The following is a 22,449-nucleotide window of genomic DNA, read 5'->3' as shown; positions in this document are numbered from 1 at the left end:
GTCACGTCATGTCTCAAAATACCGCCATTCTTTTATAAACCACGGACATTCCTCCGCTTTTCTTTGTCAATTAGAAGCCATTTTTTGTGTTCCTTCGAAAGCGTGACGACATCGATCATGATTACTTTGATGATCGCGATCTGTTTACTATTCTTCCAAGGAGCTTGTAAGTGTTGCGTCTGTACACATTAACAAACACGTGCACAATAAATGGCTACTGATATATCGGCTCATATAACTGAAAGTGTACAGATCCTAATGACACGGTACGCGCTGTAGACATGCAGGGGTGTGTCTATAGCTACATCTGCACAACGTACGTATGTGTTGATGACAACCTCCTAGCATACTAACCTGGGGTTCTAGCATCAAACGCCTGGTCTAAATTAACCAGCACAGACTGCAAATTATTAGATTTTCATGATTATTATTCTCCAGTCCGCATATAGTATAGCTATGGGTGGCTCAGAATGCAACTGCTTTAGCTAAGTACAAAAGGTGCATGCTGGCTGCACTCATCCACCAGTGGTAAAAACTCCATGGTGCGATAAAGAAATGCGGCTGGGATGAGAAGCTACAATGTTTTGCATGTCAGTTGTCAGTGATATGAAAATTCTGAATGGGACTCAAATGAAAACCAACCAACAATACTTTTTCAAATTCTAGCAAAGTATCTGATTGGTTGTTTATCACATGATATCACCAGTGAAAGGAATTGTAACTGATAACTGTCTTGATAGTGTTTGCATAGTAAAATGTAGGGGCGGGGCTGCATGCGTGTGTGACCTCAGAAAAATTTGTTGTCTAGATTTTACTATTCTGTAACTTTTCTTATGAACCGTCCACGTTAAGCAATGATTTCTCACATTACTCACCGTCTCATGTTTCATAAAATTCTGCTATATTATAATCAGTAAAGTGCAATAGATGTGGATGAGAAACAAACAATCAAGTTAGCCTGGCCTCATGTCATAGGATTACCAGATGATAATGTAGAGACATGCGTGTCAAAATCCATAATTCTCCTTTGTAAAAACTAATCCTTGAACTTGTAAGCTGCCACTCCCAAGTATCAGTATTCCAATTTGGAACTATGTGGTTTGTATGTAATTTGCATGCAATATTAATTTTAATGATGCAGCAAGCTGTGGTGACATTCGGTTACCTTACTGTAAAATGCTCTGCTATAGTGTTGTTTACTGTTTGCTCAATGCAGTGACTGTATTATCTAAGATTGATGTGCAGTTTAAGGTGATGCATGTTGTAAGAATCGGCTACTAGCTATATAGATGGCCTGTCGGGTTTATGTAATTTCTGTCCATGTACCAACCATAGCTGCTTTCCAAGCATGCTTTAGAATATGTCTTTCTTTCATTTAATTTGGCATGTGTATTTTTTACTATAACTTTTATTGTGCTGTGATTATTGACTTTTGTTCACTACTACAGTGGCTGGTCCAGCAGATGGTAAGTTAATATTGTAACACCTTTAATGTGTTTGGGACACATAAATATGACAGTATCCACCAATACTGTTTCTGTGTAATTATAGGCATTTTACACTGTTTACAATTTTAATTTTAAAATAATTACTGAAACTGTTGTATAAAAAACTGCAATGGCTGGTTAGTTGTATTTCTTATACAGTATATACTTTTCAACAAGTAGTACTTTGAATTATAGCAGTTTCCAACCCACACTATGAAAAATATTCTTCATTATTGTGTATTCATGCTAGGGCTTTATCATAATTATATTATGTTGCTGTTCATTAAAATGTTTAGCATGCATTGTGCGTACATACCAATGGTTTTATTGTTTATTTTTAGCTACCAGTTCAGTTTCTCAGACTCCAGCACCAGGTACGTAAGTCCAATACTTGTGTTTTTAAATACCACATGATTTTGTGTTTGTTGTGGTAGCTGTGGGTCAATAAACATTATAGCACATAATTATCACTTACACACCTCAGATCAAAGGAATTGCAGAAGATACATTTGCTATGTATACCTCTTTAAAGGGATACAACTAAATGTACACCAAAGATGTATCCTGGGAAATTGGTTGCACCTCAAAAGGGAAGCCACTTTCATCAAAGCAAGCATAGCCGGTAGCGATACCGCCCTGTGTTTGTTTTATAAATGCCTAGACCGAAATCGATTACCGGATTAAGTTAATGCTCATGTTGCTATTGGAATCTTGCCACAAGAAGCACTCAGATGAAGGAGTTTTGGTATCCTTGCAATTTTACAAGTTGGGAAATGTTAGCCAGCTGATGGTCTTATAGCACATTCACAAGCATTTCAGCACGTTTTCAAATATGGACCACACCCACATTACAGATGTGTAACATGAGTTTAGGGAACATCTTCAAACTGATTTGGTGTGCTTAACATCATTATGATGCTAACTTCGGACCCTCCCAACTCTTAACATCACACTAGGAAACTAATGTATTGTCAGTAGAAGCACAAAACAGTATTCTTTGCTTGAATACATAGTCTACAAACAGTACTGCTGCTTGGTTACTTACAGTAATTACTATTCCTAGTTGTTTACATTATAGCTGCATTAAATATAATCAATAATGTCGTGGAATGACCCCCCCCCAACGTCATAGTGATGTTAAGTGTATCAAAATCAGTTTGGAGATGCCCCCTTATACCACTTTACAACAAAGCTTACCCCTTAGGCCTTTAGTATACATTGCAATTAGTCTTTAAACGATGCAATAACATTAAAACACTTGTAACTTCCTCAAGATTTATATCCTTGGGACTTGTCTGTTCATTATACCAAAACAACACCACATGCTGCCTAGCCATAATCAAATCTTTTAAGCATGTATATATTAAAAAAACAGTGGTTACACTCGATGGGTGAATATGCACCCTGCGCAGACTATTAGCCTGAAACGGAAGTGTTATATATTAGCTGTAACAAGGACACTGGGGATTTGCCTGATATGTACGTATGCCCACAGCCCTCAGGCTTTGGGCATGCAGATCAGGCAAATCCCTCGTGTTCATGTTACAACTATTACATGTGTACATTTCCTAGCTATCAGTGTGTACATTGATGGGTAGCAAATACTGGTAAGACGGACATACCTGTATGTGACGAGTATACATGGATTTGGTTTCTTTTATCTATCATTGGATTGTTAGATTCTACTGCATGTTAATGTCTGATACTATTATTGCATACAGCTGATATTTGTGGCCTACCACCAGTCACTGGGCTGTGTAATGCGGCTTTCCATCGGGTTTTTTACAACCGCACTGCTCAAAGATGTGAAACATTTACCTATGGAGGTTGTGGAGGAAACGAGAACAATTTCATGACCAGAGAAGAGTGTGAGAACACTTGTGGATCAGGTACAGAACAGAGAGGAATATAGCAGCCAAATTGTCTGTACATTGTTCCTACAAGCCGCATAGGGTACTTATAAATATGGATGGGGGTAAGACTATGTTAACTGGTAAAGGAATTAAGTAAGGTCCAAATAAATGGATTCTTCTACTATCTAGCATGAACAATGTTGTGGTTGTGTTTAGGGGATTATTAGTGGCAAATTAATGTGTCTTCATTTTGGAACACTGGTTTCTTTATAATTATACTGTATTTTGTTATTCTTCACAAAAATCACACCATTTAAAGTATAAATACAGTATACCTGTAGCTCGAATATCTATTAAACCTCTTCATCAACAGTTTGTACAGTAACTTTTGGTACACATGAAATACTTAAGCATTCAATTTGCTTTGGTGCATTGCATAATGTATAATGTGGGCTCATCCAATCCCCCCAGTTACATACTGTAAATAACCAGCTCTTCAGAATGACGTGCAGATGTTTTTTGTATCCTAGCAAAGAAAATTGTACTAGGTTGATGTAGCATCATACTGTACATGGTTCATGTTCAAATGCATCACATTGCATGCTCTACACTGTAATACTATCTTTGTGTTATTGATTTGATTGTTTTTTTGTTCACTGAAGGTACTACTAGTGCTGTCCAACCATCTCCTACTGAAATAACTGGTACGTGTCTGTCTGTCTGTCTGTCTGTCTCTGTCTGTTGTACTTAAGTTTGAATCACACCATAGTTGTGCCTGTGATTATGTGTGCTCCAAATATTTTTCACTTGGTTTTCGTTTTTAGTTGTGTGCTCAATATTTTGCATATATGTAAAATTTAGGATTAAACATAGCAATGTACATATTAAGTAATAACGTACTTATATGTATCAACCATTCTCATATACTGGTAGTGTAGGTTTTTTATCATGAAATGTAGTCTTGACAAAATGTAACACAGCTGTAATGTCCAGAACTTTATTTTAATATTACATATTTTTGCTACTGGTGCATTTAGCCATTTATTAATGATCATGAAGCAATGCACACAAATTGCTGATGTATCTATCATTAAGATCGTATGTATATGGAGTAGCTTATGCTGGGTCAATGGAACATGTTTTCTTTGTAGTAGATACGTAAGTTATCTCTATTTACTTGCAGTGATTATTTTTTTGTACTAAGTATATATTGTTTATTCCCTAGATGATTTCTGTGAAGTGAACATTTGTAACAACAACTACTCACACTGTTATGTGTATTCTGCCACTGGAGAACAATACTGTGCTCCATCGTGTAAACTGAACAATGGAGGATGTGGGGCAATGGAGTGTGTGATGGTTGTTGTACAGTGTATCAGAGATCCTTGTCCCCCAGCTGTGGAGTGCCAGCAACCCAGTAAGTACAAAGGACATCAGTCAGTTTATACACCATATATGTTTTAAGATAATTCTACTCTTCTCCCCACCCCAGCCTCTAGTCAGCCCTATTGTATACGGTACCGCTCAAATGCAACGTCATCTCGCAAGAGTGCAACCAATCAAAAAACTTGCTAATTATAGGGCATAGTACACCCTTTGCTCATCAGTATTTATCCCGTTTATGAATACTCATGAGCGAAACGGGTGTCACACCCTTTAGTTAGCAAGTTTTTAAATTGCTCACACTCTTGCAAGATGACATTGTGTTTGACTGGTACAGTACATGAACCTCAGAAAACTATGGTTACTACGTACATGGAAGAATCGTACATATTTCATTTACATTAAAATGCAGCTTAATTTTTTAAACCTATACAGTACCTAAACTAATTGCTTTCATTTCCATTTACCTAACATCTAAATTATGCAACTGTCCATGCAGATTCTGCAGAGCTACATGTGTTATACTCAGTTGTGCTTTGTGCAGTGTATCCCTAACCATGCATGGGTGTAGGATTACATGCTGTATTAGACTCCCAATTTATACCTAAGCATTTACATAATTTAAATGTACAGTACGTATACTCCCATTGTTAGGTATGTAGTTACATAACCTCTGTGTGTTCTATATAGCATTAATTCTGTGGCACGTACTTATGTGTCACCTTTTAGTTGTGCATAGTTATAATGTGTATCATCTCTGTTTCAAAGGAACAACTTCTTCATATAGCATTGCTCCAACGCCAACACGTTAGTTTAACATGTGTATATTATACAGTATAGCTAGTGTTATTCAATTTTTGTTATATGTGTTATTGTCTCTTTACATTCATCTGAGCACTCATTTTTCCTTGATATGCAGTCGATCTGGTAGCACTTAACTCAAAGAATTGCTATTTAAAAAAGCACTATACGTGACCGAATGTGGCAAAACAAAGCTTTCCACACACATCTAATTTTCTGACTTTAACTGTAACTAGAGTAGTCAGTAAGCTATTGACCTAACAATTTCACACAATTCTTCCATAGCATCATATAATACTAGGGCAACGTCTGAAAATAATGGTATACTCCTACATTGAGTTATGATGCTTCAAAGTCATAAAAGTGGATGTGTGTGGAAGCTTGTTTTGTCAAATTTGGTCACAAATATACAAACCAGTGAATGCTTCACTAATATCCTGTCCATTTACTATTAGGCAGTATATAAGTTATCAACATGAGCAGGCTAATCTTCCACATGTTCAGTCAAGTTAGGCAACTGTCCAGTCAATTCTGGTTTGTCAGGAATTGTGGCAGGACAACAAAAATTTCTTATCATGTTAAGGTTACATTAACACAAACTGTAGAGTGGAGAACATATGTTCTCCTTTTGTGTACCATTTTAAGAAGACTTAGATGATTGTGATATAGCATTTCCTTCGTTCTACATAATACAGTAGAGTATGATCCTCAATCATGATAAACCAAAACCCCCATATGAGAATGACTATTCAATTAGAAAGTTTTGCTATCTGATGTACATTCTGTTTGAGCTATTTACAGAGTTTTGTGTATAACTTTATTTATCGTAAACACTTTGTGATCGAATTGTTAAACAAGTGTTTTGATAATGGAGACACCATGGTATTTGGAGCTTTGAAGTAATTATCATATACAATGTAACAACAAACTTTGGTAAAGAACTGAATTTGATGAATTGGCAAATCTAAAAATTTACCATTATTATTTTTGTAACATGTTCAGTACTTGTGATACTGCATGTATGTAAATGGGTGTGGCTCATGACAGAAGCTGCCTGCTGCAAGACCTGCCTACAACTCAAACTTGATTAGTGGGCATGGCTCCACATAAGCTTGCAAACAGCGATAGACATGGATTCACACAGACTGCATAGACGAAACTTCATAATATGCTTACAAACAATAACATACGGACAGTAACACATATCCCAGTAAGTGGGTGTGGCTCATGAAAGAAATCATGACTTAATCCACAAAGCAGACATTTTATTACAAGAAGGATGGTGCAGCATGCATTGTCCTTTTGTCAGATCAATGCATATAACTGCCAATCAATCTGTCAGTAAATTATAGGACAGTGAGTATTTTCCCAAATTAAAATCTCACCAACTGCAAATTTTTAGCAGTAGTTGCCAAAAGTATTAGTCTTATTAAATTTTTTGTTGTTATACAGTATCCATCCAAGTTAAACTACAAAAATGTTCATCGCCACACATGTTTAAAAAATTATATCCCTTGTAAATGTGGTTTATGCCATGGACAGCTAAGCCACCACAATCTCTTGTACCACTTGTGTACCAACAACATCTACAGTACGATACACATAATCTGCATACACTTCATTTCACACCTGAATACCTCAGTTTCAAGGTGAATTGTTTATAGCAATTGCACATTATAACTAAAGCAGGTACAGATGGAATCTTTGTGTTTTTGTACTTGTACAGCCCGTATACATATATTTGGTGTCTTATTATTTACAGCTTCATGTCCTATAAGAGGACAATACTATAGTTCTGGTGGTGGTTGTCTTCCTGTTGGTGCTACATGTGATGATCCTAATCCACCATTACTATGTGATGCCTTCACTTGTGTGTGTCCTGATGGACAAGTGATCAGCCCTGATGCCAACCGCTGCATTAATGTGGCAGAGTGTCGTAAGTTGTTATTATACATAGTTGACCCGTTCTAAATAATAGAGTGTTTTGCATACATGTTGTATACATATGTACTAGTATAAATCACACTGGCACGTTCTGTGTAGTCTCATTTTTTTTGAGAGGTTCTCCTTAAAAGACTTGGTCCTGTAAATAGCTGATATTTTACTTCAGATCTAGATGCCAAGGCCCAACTTTACTTCAAACTAGCAGGAAATCAATCTAGACATTTAAGCTTTCTAAATGGTGTCTGCTCAATTAGAGTATGATTCACAATTGTGATGTATGTAAGTGTTTTGGAGTGCCCGTTAGAACAACTAAATAGTGCGTACAATGTCAATAACATTTAATATTGTGCTGCACTTTTACATAGCTGTGTGCCCGGCAAGAGGGCAGACATACATCACTGGTGAATTTTGCCATCCTCATAATGCAACATGTAATAATCCCAGTCCTGGGCTTCTGTGTAATGTGTCAAGATGTGAGTGCTTGTTTGGTCAAGTGCTCAACCAAGAAACTAACCAATGTGTTGATGCAGCTACTTGTGGTAAGCAGATATGTACATACATATTTAGTTGTGAATCCAATACAGTATTGCATAGAGTTGTCAGCACACACTATAATTCATGAAATAGATACTATATTTAATGCTTACTACTGTATATACATATTACACCTGTGTACTGTTTTTTTGCAGTCTCATGTCCAATAAGAGGACAGTATTACAGCGTCGGTGGTTGTCATGCTGTTGATGCAACATGTGATAATCGTAATCCACCCTTCCTGTGTGATGCATCATTATGTGTGTGTCCTGATGGACAAGTGGTCAGTCCTGATGGCAGCCGCTGCATCAACGTGACTGAATGCCGTAAGTTATCTACATTAACAGAATAGTATGGCAAATGTAGGATTATCAAATGCATGTACACTGTACATTTACTGTTGTGCTGCTATTTATGATGGACCATTACAATCACCTATAAACAGACATACAGTATACGTACATAAATACCTAAATAAGAATCCTAAATTGACCACCTAAATTACTATGCATTTTTAGTTGCTTATAATGTCAGATGTATAAATGAAGAGTTTATGCGGCCCTATTTTTTTCTAATACAAAAGATGTATGTTACTGCAACTTTGTCTGCAGATCATATCATGTGTAGTATATGCCATGAAATCCTTGTAGAGCTTATGAGCTCCTGGTATTGTATATGTAATGTGCATATGTTTCTAAACTACTTGTTGGTATTACATACTTCCTTCTTGTTGTAGTCCACATCATATTAACTGTATTTTGATGATTTGTGTAGCTGACGTGTGTGGTCTGCCACCACTTGTTGGAGACTGTGATGCTGCTATTCGAAGATACTTTTACAACCGCACTTCACAAAGATGTGAGAGGTTTATCTGGGGAGGCTGTGGAGGAAATAGCAACAGATTCACAACTGTAGAAGAATGTAGAGCAGCCTGTGAACCAGGTGAGGTGTTGGACTGTTGATAACTTGCATTTGTTATTCCTTGCGTCGTATACATACATGCTGTTATGTGCTATGGCTACAGCAGCTTTTAATGCAGAAACAGAATAGTTTCTGAAACTTGGTCAGAGCCACCAATACGAGAGGTGTATCCATTCACTAGACTCAGCAGATTTCTGAACGGATTTGTGATTCCCTTTTATTTGGTTTTATTACCATTTGTGACCAACCAAGATTAAGAAATCAATAAAATTGCAGAATAGGATGAAAGATATTGTACATTAATTTACACCTTTCTTATGTCTTTGAGTTATAACAATAAACAGTGGAAGTTCAATCCGTACAGTAGCAGCACGTAACACAAGCAGTAAAGTATAATTAACCACTGTAAAAGACTACATACTAGGCAGGACTTGACTCAGAGTGCACGCTATAACCCATGAATCCATTAAGGTGCATAGTGCTTTTCCTATATACATAAGTAGATTCATGAGAGCAAAGATTGTTAAAATTCAACAACAGCATCAAATCGTAAACATAATTTCTATCCACTGTAGACAAGTGTATGCCCTTTAGTGTGTATGGGTCTTACTCTTCATAAAGCTGGCAGATACATACATACAAATACATATGTATTGTGTACCCTACAGGTTTGTATAATTCAAGCCTTGTTTCAGTGCATACTGAAGTTGTTAAATTATGCTGTGATCTGTAGCATACAGTTATTTCAATGCATTATATAAGCAAAATAAAGTTTTGTGAACATGCCAGGTTTCCACTCAGAACTCACATAGCTTGCAATTTCTGTGTATCTGTGTGTTGTGTTATTGTTGTGTTATAATTTTATTGTTTTTCATTTCAAGGTACCACTGTCCGGCCAAGTCCCACTGGTATCACAGGTATGTCAAACTTCTGTAATTTGTTGTTATACTCATACAGAAGACACCATAACATTATTCAAATCCCTGTTATATGCAATTTACCACTGTAAATAAGGTTAACAGACAAGGGAGCCTGTGGTATAGTTAGTTAGTATTGAATCCCAGTTTATAAAACTGGTTGTTAATAACCAATACCGTTGCACGTACAAACGGTGATCACGCAATCTCTACTCGTGGCAAAAAGGGCGCTATTTGGAATTGCTTATACTGAAGTCAGTCATAAAGATTGAAGCTGTTGCAAACAGTCACCCACCCACCCACCCACCCTTGGATAATCGCTCAAGGCCGGAGGAGGGAAAATTGAGTTGGTCAGGCCATTGACTATAATGTTGAAATTGCTACTATATACATGCCAATGAGAGAGGAGCTGTTGCACAGTGTGCAAAGCACACTCTGCGAAGTGCGAAGCACAAGCATTCTAGGGGGGGCATACCCCCACAGGAAATTTTTGAAAATTAGACACTCAGATATGCAATTTTAGTGATATTTCACTGCTAGCTAGCTATATAAATATGCTCAAGCCTATCTGTTGTTCTGCAGACTTTCTGTACTATCTATAATTGTAGACCTGACATACAGGGGACACAGCATGAAACTTGCTGTATGGTTCATTTACTTATAGCTAGCTAGCAATAAGAAGTTCAAGGGGGGTCTGGGGGTGCAACCCCCAGGAGCTGCAGAATTTTTACAATTAAAGGCTTGAAAATGCCTTAAAATTTAAAATTGATGCTAAATTTTAAAGTAAACTAGCTAGCAACTTGCAACTTTCCCCCCAAATTTCACAGGGAACCCATGCAGCATGGCCCCCTTTAGCTAGGATACAAGTACTATACAGTGAATTCACACAGCTACAATAAAAAGCTACACAGCTACAAAAATACAATATACTATATACTATACTGGTTTGCATGAAGTGAACGGATCATCACGTAAATATACTGGTGGACAGTCACGAGACCAATCAGTATTCGAAAATGGCGCTATGTGGGTGAGACTGAGTTTGCTCAGTATCTCGACAGGACGAGTGGGTAGTTGAAGAGGAGTGATTTCTACTCAACATCTCATCCAGATGGCCACCATGTAATGTATGGTACCGGTGTACAGCTTCTTGCCGCAGAATGAGTCATCTGGTTTGTCACTGCCGGCCCTTCCGCGCCCAGTAAAAGAAGCCAAGAGAGACAAGCCAAGGAATGCTAATGATTATTTTATGAAGATTGAATTGTGATATAAGTGTGCTGGTTTAGAATCAAAGAAGGCACCTGCCTTACACGTGATAAATGCCAACTGTCAGCACAAGTGATACTGTACGTAGAACCCACAATCATTTCTGTACAAAACGATACGAATGCTATGCTGTACTGTAAGGTAATTGGAGGTACTATACGTGTAGTACCAGAGCTTATGATAACGTCCGGACACCGGACAAAATCCGGTCAAATTGCATAGATGTCTGACCATAATGCAATTTGTCCGGACACAGTGTCCCATCAAAGCATAAAGAAGGAGCCTAAGGGCTGAGCTGGCATGCTATCAACAATAACATTCACTTGGTTGCCAGGAGATAGTATACATTCTTACAACCTAAGGGAGTGACCATAAATGTACCATTGCCAACCCACTGGTGTACTTTAACCACATAACAGCTGCAGTAAGGCATGTGATGTCTTACCACTATAATGTTTATTTGCTATGCTACAGAAGACATGTTGGGCATTCATCTCATGTCCAGTCAATTTTGGCAATTGTCCGGCCGATTTTGGTTTGTCAGGACATTGTGGCAGGACAACAGAGAATTCTTATCATAAGCTCTGTAGTACTGTGCTTTAGTTAGGCTGAGAAACTAGGTAACTACTCGTGTCATGCATTTTCAATAACATCTGTAAAATGTACGTAGCCACATGTAGATGTGATCGTCCAAAGATTGCATGAGAGTAATATAGCTCGAACTGGTCAACTAGTTGGTTCAACTCCAGATTATTGGTCCGGCTCAGGCCTGACCAACCGGACCGTCTCCTCCGGCCTTGTCGCTGGTATCCACCCTCACTCAACTGATGCAATCATGCGTGCTAGCGCACTTGGTATAATACATTCATTACAAACTATTTAATATACCTTCAGTGCTGGTCACTATAAAGTGTTAATAATAATAATAATACCTGAAAATGAAAGACTATTCTATTAGAGAGTTTTAAAATGGCTTTGTCATAAATTACAAATAGTTGTACTGAGAGCTAATTGATGTGTGCAGACAACTTTATTGATCAACTAGTAGTTTATCTAGCTAATGAAATCCATACAAGTACAAATTATATTCACATGGTTATAAGTGTCAATTAGTCTAGACTATGTCACCACTATTATCTTGAACAAGATTCATAGTTACAGTGAATTCATTAGTCCATACAGTACTGCTAATAATACTCTAAATGTCAAAGCCTACAATTTTTCTTTGAAGGCTTGCTGTGCGCTGTAACAAAATAAATCTAAAAATGGGTGACTGCTTTATTAGAGTAACGTAAAATAATTTTGCTCATATCAGCAGCAGTTATATACTTGCAATCACTTTATTTGCTTTGATATATTGAGTGGTTAGATGGCTCTTTATCTAGCTAATGAAATCCCTACAATTGTAAACTATGTTCACACCGCTACTGGCGTCTGACACATTTGACTTCTATTATGTTATTTATTATTAAAGGAAGTTTTATTAGTCCCTTTAAGTATTCTTGAAATGTTCTGTATAGTACCAAAATCCATAATGACCGTATTCACTGACTCTAATAGAACATTCACCAAATTCGTAAAATTGTTAATTTGGGCACCCAGGGCATAGTGCAGTCAGGCTGCTTGATGTGACTAAGTACTGGCTATAGTAATATAAATACAGCAGCTAACTTCTTCACTAGGGCAGATGTAGGTGTATCTAGCACCTAGCATCTGGCAGTGTCCTGGGCTACCCCGTTTATCCCCAAATTATGCATAGCTCTAATGCATGTCATAAAGCGGTAGTGTATGCAGGCCTAGCGAATGTAGGATGTTAGCTGTATCTTAATGTGCAATAATGTGACTGTTTCAAGTAGAGATTGTGTATAAACAAAGTTGTATTCTATTAAAGTGACTGAAAGGAGTGAAGAACTAGCTGTCTCACGATGCTTACTTATCATTATGCACATGCCTACTTTGCTGACTGTCAATGATCAAATCTTCATATTGTTTCCTTTTTCCGTTCATTGTTTAAATAAAAGATTCAAGGATCATAACAGAGATCACACTAATGTCTGTGTGTACAGTGTGTACATATTAGTCTATAGAGACACCTTGTTTTATAGTATAGTATGATACCCAGTCTATCAATGCACACATATGGTACTTAAGCTGCCAGCTTACTCCTGTGTCATTCTTCGTGATTTTTTTCTCCACACAGATCCTCCATGTCAAGTTAACAATAATTGTGGTGAGAACTTATTCTGCTACATATATCCTGAGACTGGAGAACAGTATTGTGCTCAATCTTGTCTACTGAACAATGGAGGATGTGGTGATCAGCAATGTACAATGTTGCAAGTAATATGTTTTAGAGCACCTTGTCCCCCAATTGTACAGTGTGAGCCATTAAGTAAGTTATATGTATTTGTACATACTTGTACATACAGTATCTGTAAATTGTTGAGTGGTAGTAGTAAGTGTATGTGTACGTGTGTGTGTGTGTGGCTGCATGCATGTGTGCGTGGGGTGTGTGCATGTGCACGCACGTGTGTGTGCAGTCAGGGGCAGTTCTAGAAAAACTGCTGACTGGTGTCCAGGCCAACTTTAGGGTAGGGGTGGGATCCATACAATTAGAACCTACCATATAGTTTATTTAGTTAACTATATGGGTGAAGATCACCCTAAAATGTAGAATCTACTCATTATAAGCCTTTACAGAGAGATTTAATACCTTTTCCCAGCACTTTCAGAAGTTTTGAAATCAAGAACGATAATTATTTTTTAGAGGCACGTAATGCGCTTGAAGATACAAAAGAAACATTTCAGATTGTTTTGTGATGGAGAGAGTAATTTGATCACTAATAGTTACTAATAAACTATCCAAGTAGTTTTAGGCTTAAAGTTCATTAAGCGTTTTAACTACTTTTCGATCTCAAAAAGCTGACTGGTTTCCGGAAACCAGTGAAACCCCCTTAGAACTGTGCCTGCGTTCAGCACAGTACTGCAGTGTGTGTTTTTCTAGTGTCGTCAGTAGTGTGTGAATGCATCTGTGTACAATGAATGCACTGTAGTGTAGTGTGGAAGATCAAGAGTTGTTTTTCTTTCTAAGATATTAGCTATTGATACTCCGTTAATTACATGCATAGTTTTATACTACTAAAATGGATTTTTGACAAGACAACTAAATGCTGAAAATAGGTTGAATAATGGTAATTATTATTTATACTATTACCATTAACTCTCTGTTTCATTCTCTCTTTTTAGAGTCATCCAGCACAGGAGCAACAAGTATGTTTGTTTATGGGGATTATTGATTTGTGCTAGCTGTATACATTTTTTGGCACTAGTGCACTTAACTCACCTGTTTAATGTATGACTTATCTAAACTACAGTACTGTATTGTATTACAGGAACATCTGTTCGGCCAACTGCAACTCCAAGTAAGTTTTTCAGTAAAAAATTCACACATACGCTAGTACGTACTTTTGCAACTACTGGTAGCTGTACTTACAGGTGCACATAAGTAATAGATAAATCCTGTGAATAGCATGTAGCATTTGTAGTAAAGGATTGAAAATTTACGGTCCTGCAAAATATACTATATGGAATATGAAGTTTAAGAGTTATGGAACCATGCATGCTGATTTAATTTGTAAAGTTGCATGTTTAAGAAGGTGTTTGCCAACCATAACCATACGTATGTAACAAGAATTAAATAGTGGATTTGTAATAAATTCCTTATCTTTTAACCTAACCTTTCCACTGGTAGGATATTTGCATGCAATAAGTGTTGTCTGTTGTGTACACTGTGCACACATGTACTCTCTTTTTATAGGCATAGATATTTGCAGACTCCAGCCTGAATCTGGTCTATGTTTAGCTTACTTTCCAAGTTATTTCTACAATTCAACCTCTCGAATGTGTGAAATGTTTGTCTATGGAGGATGTGGTGGTAATGAGAACAGATTCAGTACAATTGAAGACTGCCAAGCAGCATGTGGCCGAAGTAAGTGCTGCCATTGATTAAATATGTTCTTGCATATTTGTTATGCTATATTGTGCATGTCAATAAACTATCTTGCATGTGTTTTGCTTTTAGGTGTTAATGTTTGTGAGCTAGATCCTGAGACTGGTCCCTGCGAGGCTAATTTTCCGAGTTTTTTCTATAATGCAACTTCTCAGAGGTGCGAGCGGTTTGTCTATGGGGGTTGTCAAGGAAATGGAAACAGATTTTCTACTACCACTGAATGCCAAAAAGCTTGTGGTGAGTTGTACAAGCTTACAAGAATCGCAAAACTTCACACATGTCTTCAATGGTTACTAGAGATAATACACACATATGATAGTGTATAATATACTACACTGAATCTTAAACTTTGTAATACTATATAATTATGCTATTTCATTGTTAATAGCTACTGACATATGTGGACTTCAAGCTGAACCAGGCAACTGCCGAGCTTCTATCCCAAGCTACTTTTACAATGCAGCTACTGGAGAATGTGAGATGTTTATCTATGGCGGATGCGGTGGTAACCGAAACAGGTTCAGTGATATTGACAGCTGTAGCAGGGCATGTTCAGGTAGGAGTATTATTTACTTGTAAATATTTTGATACCTTTTGATCTACAGCATCCACTACTCCAACTCCAGTTTTGCCAAAGAGAAATGTCATTGTCATCACTGTCAGTTTCACTGGAGATGACCTAGAAGCAATGGTGACTGATTTTGCAGCTGAACTAACAACTGTACTTGTTAACAATGGATATGAAGATGCAGCTATTCGAGTTATTGACATTTCATATGATGATAAGGATGAGTAAGCAGCTATGTGTGCTACTGTACTGTGCAATCCTTGAGTCCTGCATATGTACATAGCTATAAATATATTTATAAAAGCTATAGGGGTTTGAAATATACACACCATCTTAGCTCCCTCTCCCGTCACAGTGTTCCTGTCTATATTGCCTCAAATTACAGCCCGGTCATTTAAACACAGCATTAATTTCTATTGTAATTCTCTATACCCCCAACAACTAAAATGGGCTAGGTGTTAATATGGAACTGGCCGTAATTCAGGTTAACATGGTACAGTATAAACTGTGTATTTTCTACATGCTTACCTGTGTTTCTAGTTAGATTTGGCTACTTAATTTTACTAACTACTCCCATAGAAGTAGTTTTTATGCGTCTGAATATTGGAAGGTTTTAAACGTAAATGCTACGTAATTGTTTGTATTCCCCAGGAGTTACACACTAAAACATTGTATGTTTCCCCTACAGCGTTGTACTGTCGGTGGCAGTATACAGCAGGGAGGATATTGTTGATGGAGCTACTATAGCTGCCTTGATCAATGACAACAGAGATAACTTTGATACTTCTGTTAGTGGTGCTGTAGTAGGTATGTTAAGTGATCAATGAGAACTACATGTGGCACATTTTGTTGCAGAAACTAGTGATGATTCTGGTGACAGTGATGGACTATCTACTGGAGCATTAGCTGGTATTATTGTTGGATGTGTTGTTGGACTGATCATTGTACTACTGGTGGTTGTGATGGCATTGTTCTACATCAGTAAACAGTCTGGATCCACTTCCAAAGTATGCAACGCAGTAAGATTGCTATTGTTAGCACAAAAGTTTCACTTTTTCAAGGTTTTGGAGGTTAACAGTGAAAATTTTATCCTTGAATAGCAAATCCACAAAAATTTATTTTTACATTGGTCAACCTAAAAAATATTGCCCCTTGAAATATTTTTGCTATATGGTAGTCCCACTGTGTAAAGGTTTTGTAAGATTTAGTGGGTGTAAGTGCTGTACTGGAGTGTTTTTGTATCCTATTTATTCCACTGGTAAACAATACCATTCATGGTTGTTATGATGTCACGGACCAATCTGAGTGGCTTAACCTGATAAGTTAGTTATCACTGAATGATAACTAACTTGTCACAGAATAGCAGAATCACTCTGTGTGAGCTATATTGTAGTTCAGGAGCATACCAAGGGCGGGTTCCACAAGGTTCAGGAAACCCTTTGAAGTTTACACACACTACTAAAATACTGAGAAACTGAAACTTAGGGTTTACAGAATCTGGAATCTGTCATGAAGCAGGACACATTTTATGTCAGTTGAGTAATAATTCCTCACATGATAACAACACTTGTAGCATTGTTTTGATTTTGGTGAAAAGATTGAGAAACTCTAATAAAGCAGTCAGGTAATGTAAAAATATAACAGTCACTTAGCTGTAGTGAACACACTCCTTTTCAAGATTCCTGCATACGCCCCTGTAGTTATCACCTAGCACGGCACTTTAGCACTCCCATGCGCTGCAATTTAGGTAGGCATATAGCTCTCTGTGGGAATAAGTTGGTGTCATGAATTTATGGATGTGCACATTGTAACCAATTACTGTACTGTTTTTTAGACGATCTGAGGGAATCAGCAATCCAGTGTATTCGCAATACAAACAATGAAGAGATGTGTTGTTTATTTGACATCATTGTGTACTGTATATTGTGTGCTTGTTGTTTTTTGTACCCCGATAGAAGCATTCTTTTCTCTCTTTTTATTTAACAAGTATAGCTACAGGCAAAATAAGGAATTTCAAGGGATTATAGAAATAAAAGTAGTGAAACAAGACCACCTACACCTGTAGTCTTACAGTTGAACTTCTCCAATCCAACACCTGCACAATCTCTCTAATCCAACCAAGTGTCTGTCATTCACCATATTAAAACAACCTAGAATAATAGCAGCATTGAAAAATGAAAACATCACAGTATGTAAATTTTAAGTAATCGGATAACAGAAAATAGCTGCAATATATACTTGCAAACTTTAAAATTTACATTATACATTCTTTCTAACCCACATAATATACTCCTAGGAAATAACACGCTTGGATTTTCTAGACTGTTCTATATATTAGAGTATCTTGATCTTGTATGCATTATTCCAATGCAAGTGATTGTATCCCCTGTATGCTCCTCAAGACTCACCACTGAGCTACTATGGTTGAACACAATTCTACCAGCCAACATGTAGTATGTAAGGTAGATGCTGGTATTATGGGTCAAAGGGTATTATGGGTTGCATAACTTAAAATATGTTCAGAGGGTTAATTCCTGCAGATTTAGGAGGAAATGGATTATACTACTTCAGATCAATATAGACAGTGATCATAAGCTAACCACAAATCCAATTAAGAGATAACATAGTTTTTAAGCAGGAATGCTGTCCAAGATTATCTACATGTACCCCTCACCATGTAGTAAGGAGTATGATGATATAAAGTGCAAAAACCAAGTCAACTACAGTGTTTTAAATGCCCTTAGAGTGCCTGTAAATATTTCCACAACATTTACCATAATTGGATATAAAATAATGAACTTATGAAGTAATGAATATTGTGATTCATAATATCCCCATATGACTTATAATAGGAGCACTTACAGTGCTTTAGAGAAAAAAATCATACAGCCCACCACATGGTAGGATAACTCTTGAAATTTTAGGATAGTGTAGTTTATGGTTACACCTTTGCCTACAAGTAGTATGAAAAATTGGGGTCATGTTATTAGGTGATAGGAATGCTTTTAACTTAAGTGACTCTTAATACCCACATATACCTTATTGTGAATGGCTCAAGATTATAAGTCAAGGGCAGAAGGTGCTTACTGTTCAGCCCCTGGATCCACCGCTGCTATCTTACTAGGGACCCTTGAGAAGGTATTATACTTAAAGCTTGTGAATACAAAGGTTCAAATCATAGAAAAAAAGTTAAGCACTTTTTAAACTGATGACTCAAACTCTGTTAGTCAATCCATTCTGTAGCTATTTGTTTTGGCTGTCGCTTAACACCTTGAAAGTGTGCTGACAAAATTATCTTACAGGACAAATTCAAAGATGCTACAGTCAACAACTGGTCATGCTGATACAGGCACTGATAGCTCCAAAGTGGACATGCAGTCTAATCCTTCATATATACCTGTTTTTTAACTTTCTTTCATATGTCTTGCATTGGATATCCATGCTGTAACTTTGTGTTTGTTACAATGTAGCTTGTAACTCCAAGATAGTATATATGCAAATATGGACCATTATAGGACATCATTATAAACTTTTATTTCTTATTCCCAACAACGCCCATAACATTTTTAGGTCAAGACAAACACCATGCATTCAGTCTAGATTTAATACTTTTACACTAAATTAACTATGAGATCACTTAGCATCATTATGAAAGAATATTTATAGCTATATCAAGAAAGCATATATGTATACCATCCAAAACAGCTGATAGCTGTAAAAAAAGTGTGTCCTAGTAAAGCAGAGTTAACTGTGACAAAAGTAATGATATCATAATGCAGCCATGTGTGAGGTGTGCAAGTTGTAAATATTAATCAGATAATACAATATTATTGTTAAAGTGTTAATGAGATCTATGCGATGCTGCTAGTTTTTAAGTGTGTGAGCATCTTCATAAATGCCACTCAAATTTGATTCTCAATAAGCAAAGTGTATAGATTCTCTGATAGCAATAAATAGTTTGAGTTTGGCTGCCTTTCCTTTGTTCATAACATTGTCGTATACAGGAAAGGCGACCAAACTCAAACTATTTATTGCTATCAGAGAATCTATACACTTTGCTTTATTGAGAATCAAATTTGAGTGGCATTTATGAAGATGCTCACACACTTAAAAACTAGCAGCATCACATAGTTCTCATTAATACTTTAACAATAATATTGTATTATCTGATTAATATTTACAACTTGCACACCTCACAAATGGCTGCACTATGATATCATTACTTTTTGTCGCAGTTAAGTCTTGGACGTGCACTTTTTTCACAACTATCAGCTGTTTTGGATGGGTTATATAATACCAAGACAATATATATGACTCCATTTTAATGTTACGAACTCTCAATACAAAGTTTATTGCTTAGCTTTTTTTGCTACAACTATACATAAGTTTAGTACAGTGAAATACAATAACTAGGGTGATAAAATTCTGCACGTATGACAGGTCATAACCAGCAAATTAATCATCAGTAAATCTTTACTGCAAACTACATATCACTGTCTGGGGGTTGGTCAGTTTGATGGTATCTTATAGTTAGGAAAAACATTCACTGACTAGTCTTGTGTTTGCATTAGTTATACATACAATTATGTTGTTTGTTTCTGTAGCCAAGTTAGTGGTATTTCTACTTTGTACTTATGATCACAGATTATTAATAAATTTACAGCAGTAGCAAGCTAAGTCATGGAAAAATACTATAGCGAATTCTAACTGACGGTGTATATAATAATATATGTATGTACATACAGTGTGTACTATAATGAATTGCTGGAATAGAATAATATGTTGCATAGTATATAAGTAAATATCTATAATATGGAGCAGGCAGCCTGCTAAACAGAGACAAGCTCACATGAAATCACAACAATTATGTACACCACTTACCTTTCTGCCTCCTTTAAAGATACACAGTTTAATTAAGCCTGTACTTTGTCCTTCTACTTATCACAGCGAGTGATAATATTGCTGTAACCAGTGGTTTCAAAGTTCATGCAAATTTTACTACCACATGTGGGAGAACAAACATACACTGTATGGTCAAAGTGCAAAGTGGAATAATATGTGGTAACTGAAATTATTTGCTGACAATATGTAACTAGCCATCATCAGCATGGATGATCTAGCAAACATTTGGTACTTTGTGATAGGGTATGGGAAGCTTGAAGGGGGACAAGGAATTGTAAATTTCAACTTCAAAATGTACAGTGGTCATCGCTCTTCGAATTGCAGTCCTTCAATAACAAATATTGATCTGGCCTACTCCGAGGGTCGCTTGGAGTCCAGTGGCCTTGTTTGATTGCTGGTCTTTCCAGCTGTCCAGCACTTTAATACCTAGTGCTGGGGGTGGTGGCAAGGGCAGTCCATCTAGCGCGGGAATAAAAAAAATGTACAGTGTAATCAACTCAAATTGCTTATTCAACCACTTTGGCTGAATGTTCTATGAGATAAGGTAATAGCAGCAAATTAACAGGGTCTCAAACATTATAACCATACCCAAAAGCAGTGTCCTTACTGCACAATTTGGTCACCTTTACTTCATGCTGGATGGAGCACATAATATTTGTAGTTTCTCCATGTAAAATTTAGCTCTTTAAATTATTACCCATTGGTTTAATTTACTGTTTATATCCTTTAGCAGAGTGTGAGTCCCTAGCATACTTTGCATCTACCCCCAACCCCCACCAGCACTGACCCCCACCCCCAGATCATCCTATGGGTAGCAATCTAAAGTCATTAAACATCATTGAAAACAGAATCATAGCCAGAAGTTAGGATTAGATGAAAAGATATTATACTTGATCTGTATGATACAAACATACATTACACCCTGTATATACTGTATGTATTAACTATATACAGACATGATATTATTGTACACAATACACAGCATAAAATTGAAGCATACAATAAAATACTCCTCTGTACTATGGACTCCACACAACACCTTGTAATTGTCCTGTTGACCTTGGACTCTCAACCTGAGCTCTTGTATAATAAAATAGAAAATGTGAACCTTTTAAAACCATATTATTGGCCATGGCTTATTAACCTAAATTACATTACTCTACTTGCAGAGAGTTCAACATAATTTTACTACACTAAGCCATCAACTTCACAATAATTATATGACTTACATGCAACTACAATTCATTGTATTATGCAAAGTCTTGCAGTTTATCCATCAAGAAAGTTTCTTGTATACCCTAGCAGGGCTATACATATACTACTTATCTATATTCCCTCTGGATCTTCTTGTACATGCATCATCATAAATACAGTACAACTTTAGTGCTGTTTTGTGCATTCACAGCTTTTATGTAAAAGACCTTCTCTCCTAAAGCCTGGGACACAAAGTGACTTAGGAATGGAGACAATTTGTAAAATTAAATAGGTCTAGTAGTATACATACATCATTATTCGCTGACATGTTTTACTGTTGTTAGCACTATGCATATTGCTTCCTTTAAGTGCAAAACATTTATTACAGTTACATATAGAAAGCTAGACAACAAACTAGCATTACGTGTAACATCAACTGAACTCTGATACAAACCATGAACCTATTTGATATTTCCCTACCACATATTAACCTCAACCACAAGTTTAAATGTTTCTTCTTATCATGTGACACTTCTATAAATAGCCACAGTAAAAGTTGTTGGTTGTATATCACAGGTTAGCAGATAATTATTGCTACTGTACTGTTGACTGGTTCTTTATCCAGCTGCCATGCTGAAAGAATTCCTGCTCATCATTGCACTGACTGCTG

The 22,449-nt window shown here is 36.7% G+C and overlaps 1 protein-coding gene across 2 annotated transcripts; it reads left to right on the top strand.

Annotated features, from left to right (window-relative positions):
• Positions 1-38: 38 nt before the first annotated feature.
• Positions 39-17,690, top strand: LOC136266698 (papilin-like). Of its 2 annotated transcripts, XM_066061695.1 has the most exons (22): positions 39-166; positions 1,449-1,466; positions 1,829-1,861; positions 3,209-3,376; positions 4,003-4,044; positions 4,566-4,757; positions 5,492-5,530; positions 7,287-7,460; positions 7,834-8,007; positions 8,158-8,328; positions 8,777-8,944; positions 9,805-9,840; positions 13,307-13,498; positions 14,353-14,376; positions 14,499-14,528; positions 14,924-15,094; positions 15,188-15,352; positions 15,504-15,671; positions 15,721-15,907; positions 16,372-16,490; positions 16,539-16,690; positions 17,518-17,690. In XM_066061695.1, the coding sequence occupies exons 1-22, from the start codon at positions 118-120 to the stop codon at positions 17,524-17,526; spliced, it is 2,481 nt and encodes an 826-aa protein (XP_065917767.1). In that variant the 5' UTR covers positions 39-117; the 3' UTR covers positions 17,527-17,690. The 2 variants fall into 2 exon arrangements, with proteins under 2 accessions (XP_065917767.1, XP_065917768.1); XM_066061696.1 differs by lacking the exon at positions 3,209-3,376.
• The last annotated feature ends 4,759 nt before the right edge of the window (positions 17,691-22,449 follow it).

This window comes from Dysidea avara, chromosome 9, assembly GCF_963678975.1.
Source record: "Dysidea avara chromosome 9, odDysAvar1.4, whole genome shotgun sequence".
Taxonomy (NCBI): Eukaryota; Metazoa; Porifera; class Demospongiae; order Dictyoceratida; family Dysideidae; genus Dysidea; species Dysidea avara.
Note: the sequence above shows the minus strand (reverse complement) of the source record. Positions and strands in the feature narration are given on the sequence as shown.

What these genes read in the sequence shown, in the direction of transcription:
- LOC136266698 (XM_066061695.1), top strand. Translation starts at nt 118, where the DNA reads ATGATTACTTTGATGATCGCGATCTGTTTACTATTCTTCCAAGGAGCT. An exon ending in TAGAGCAGCCTGTGAACCAG is followed by an intron (nt 8,945 to 9,804) that starts GTGAGGTGTTGG and finishes TTTCATTTCAAG; the next exon opens with GTACCACTGTCCGGCCAAGT. An exon ending in TGTACAGTGTGAGCCATTAA is followed by an intron (nt 13,499 to 14,352) that starts GTAAGTTATATG and finishes CTCTCTTTTTAG; the next exon opens with AGTCATCCAGCACAGGAGCA.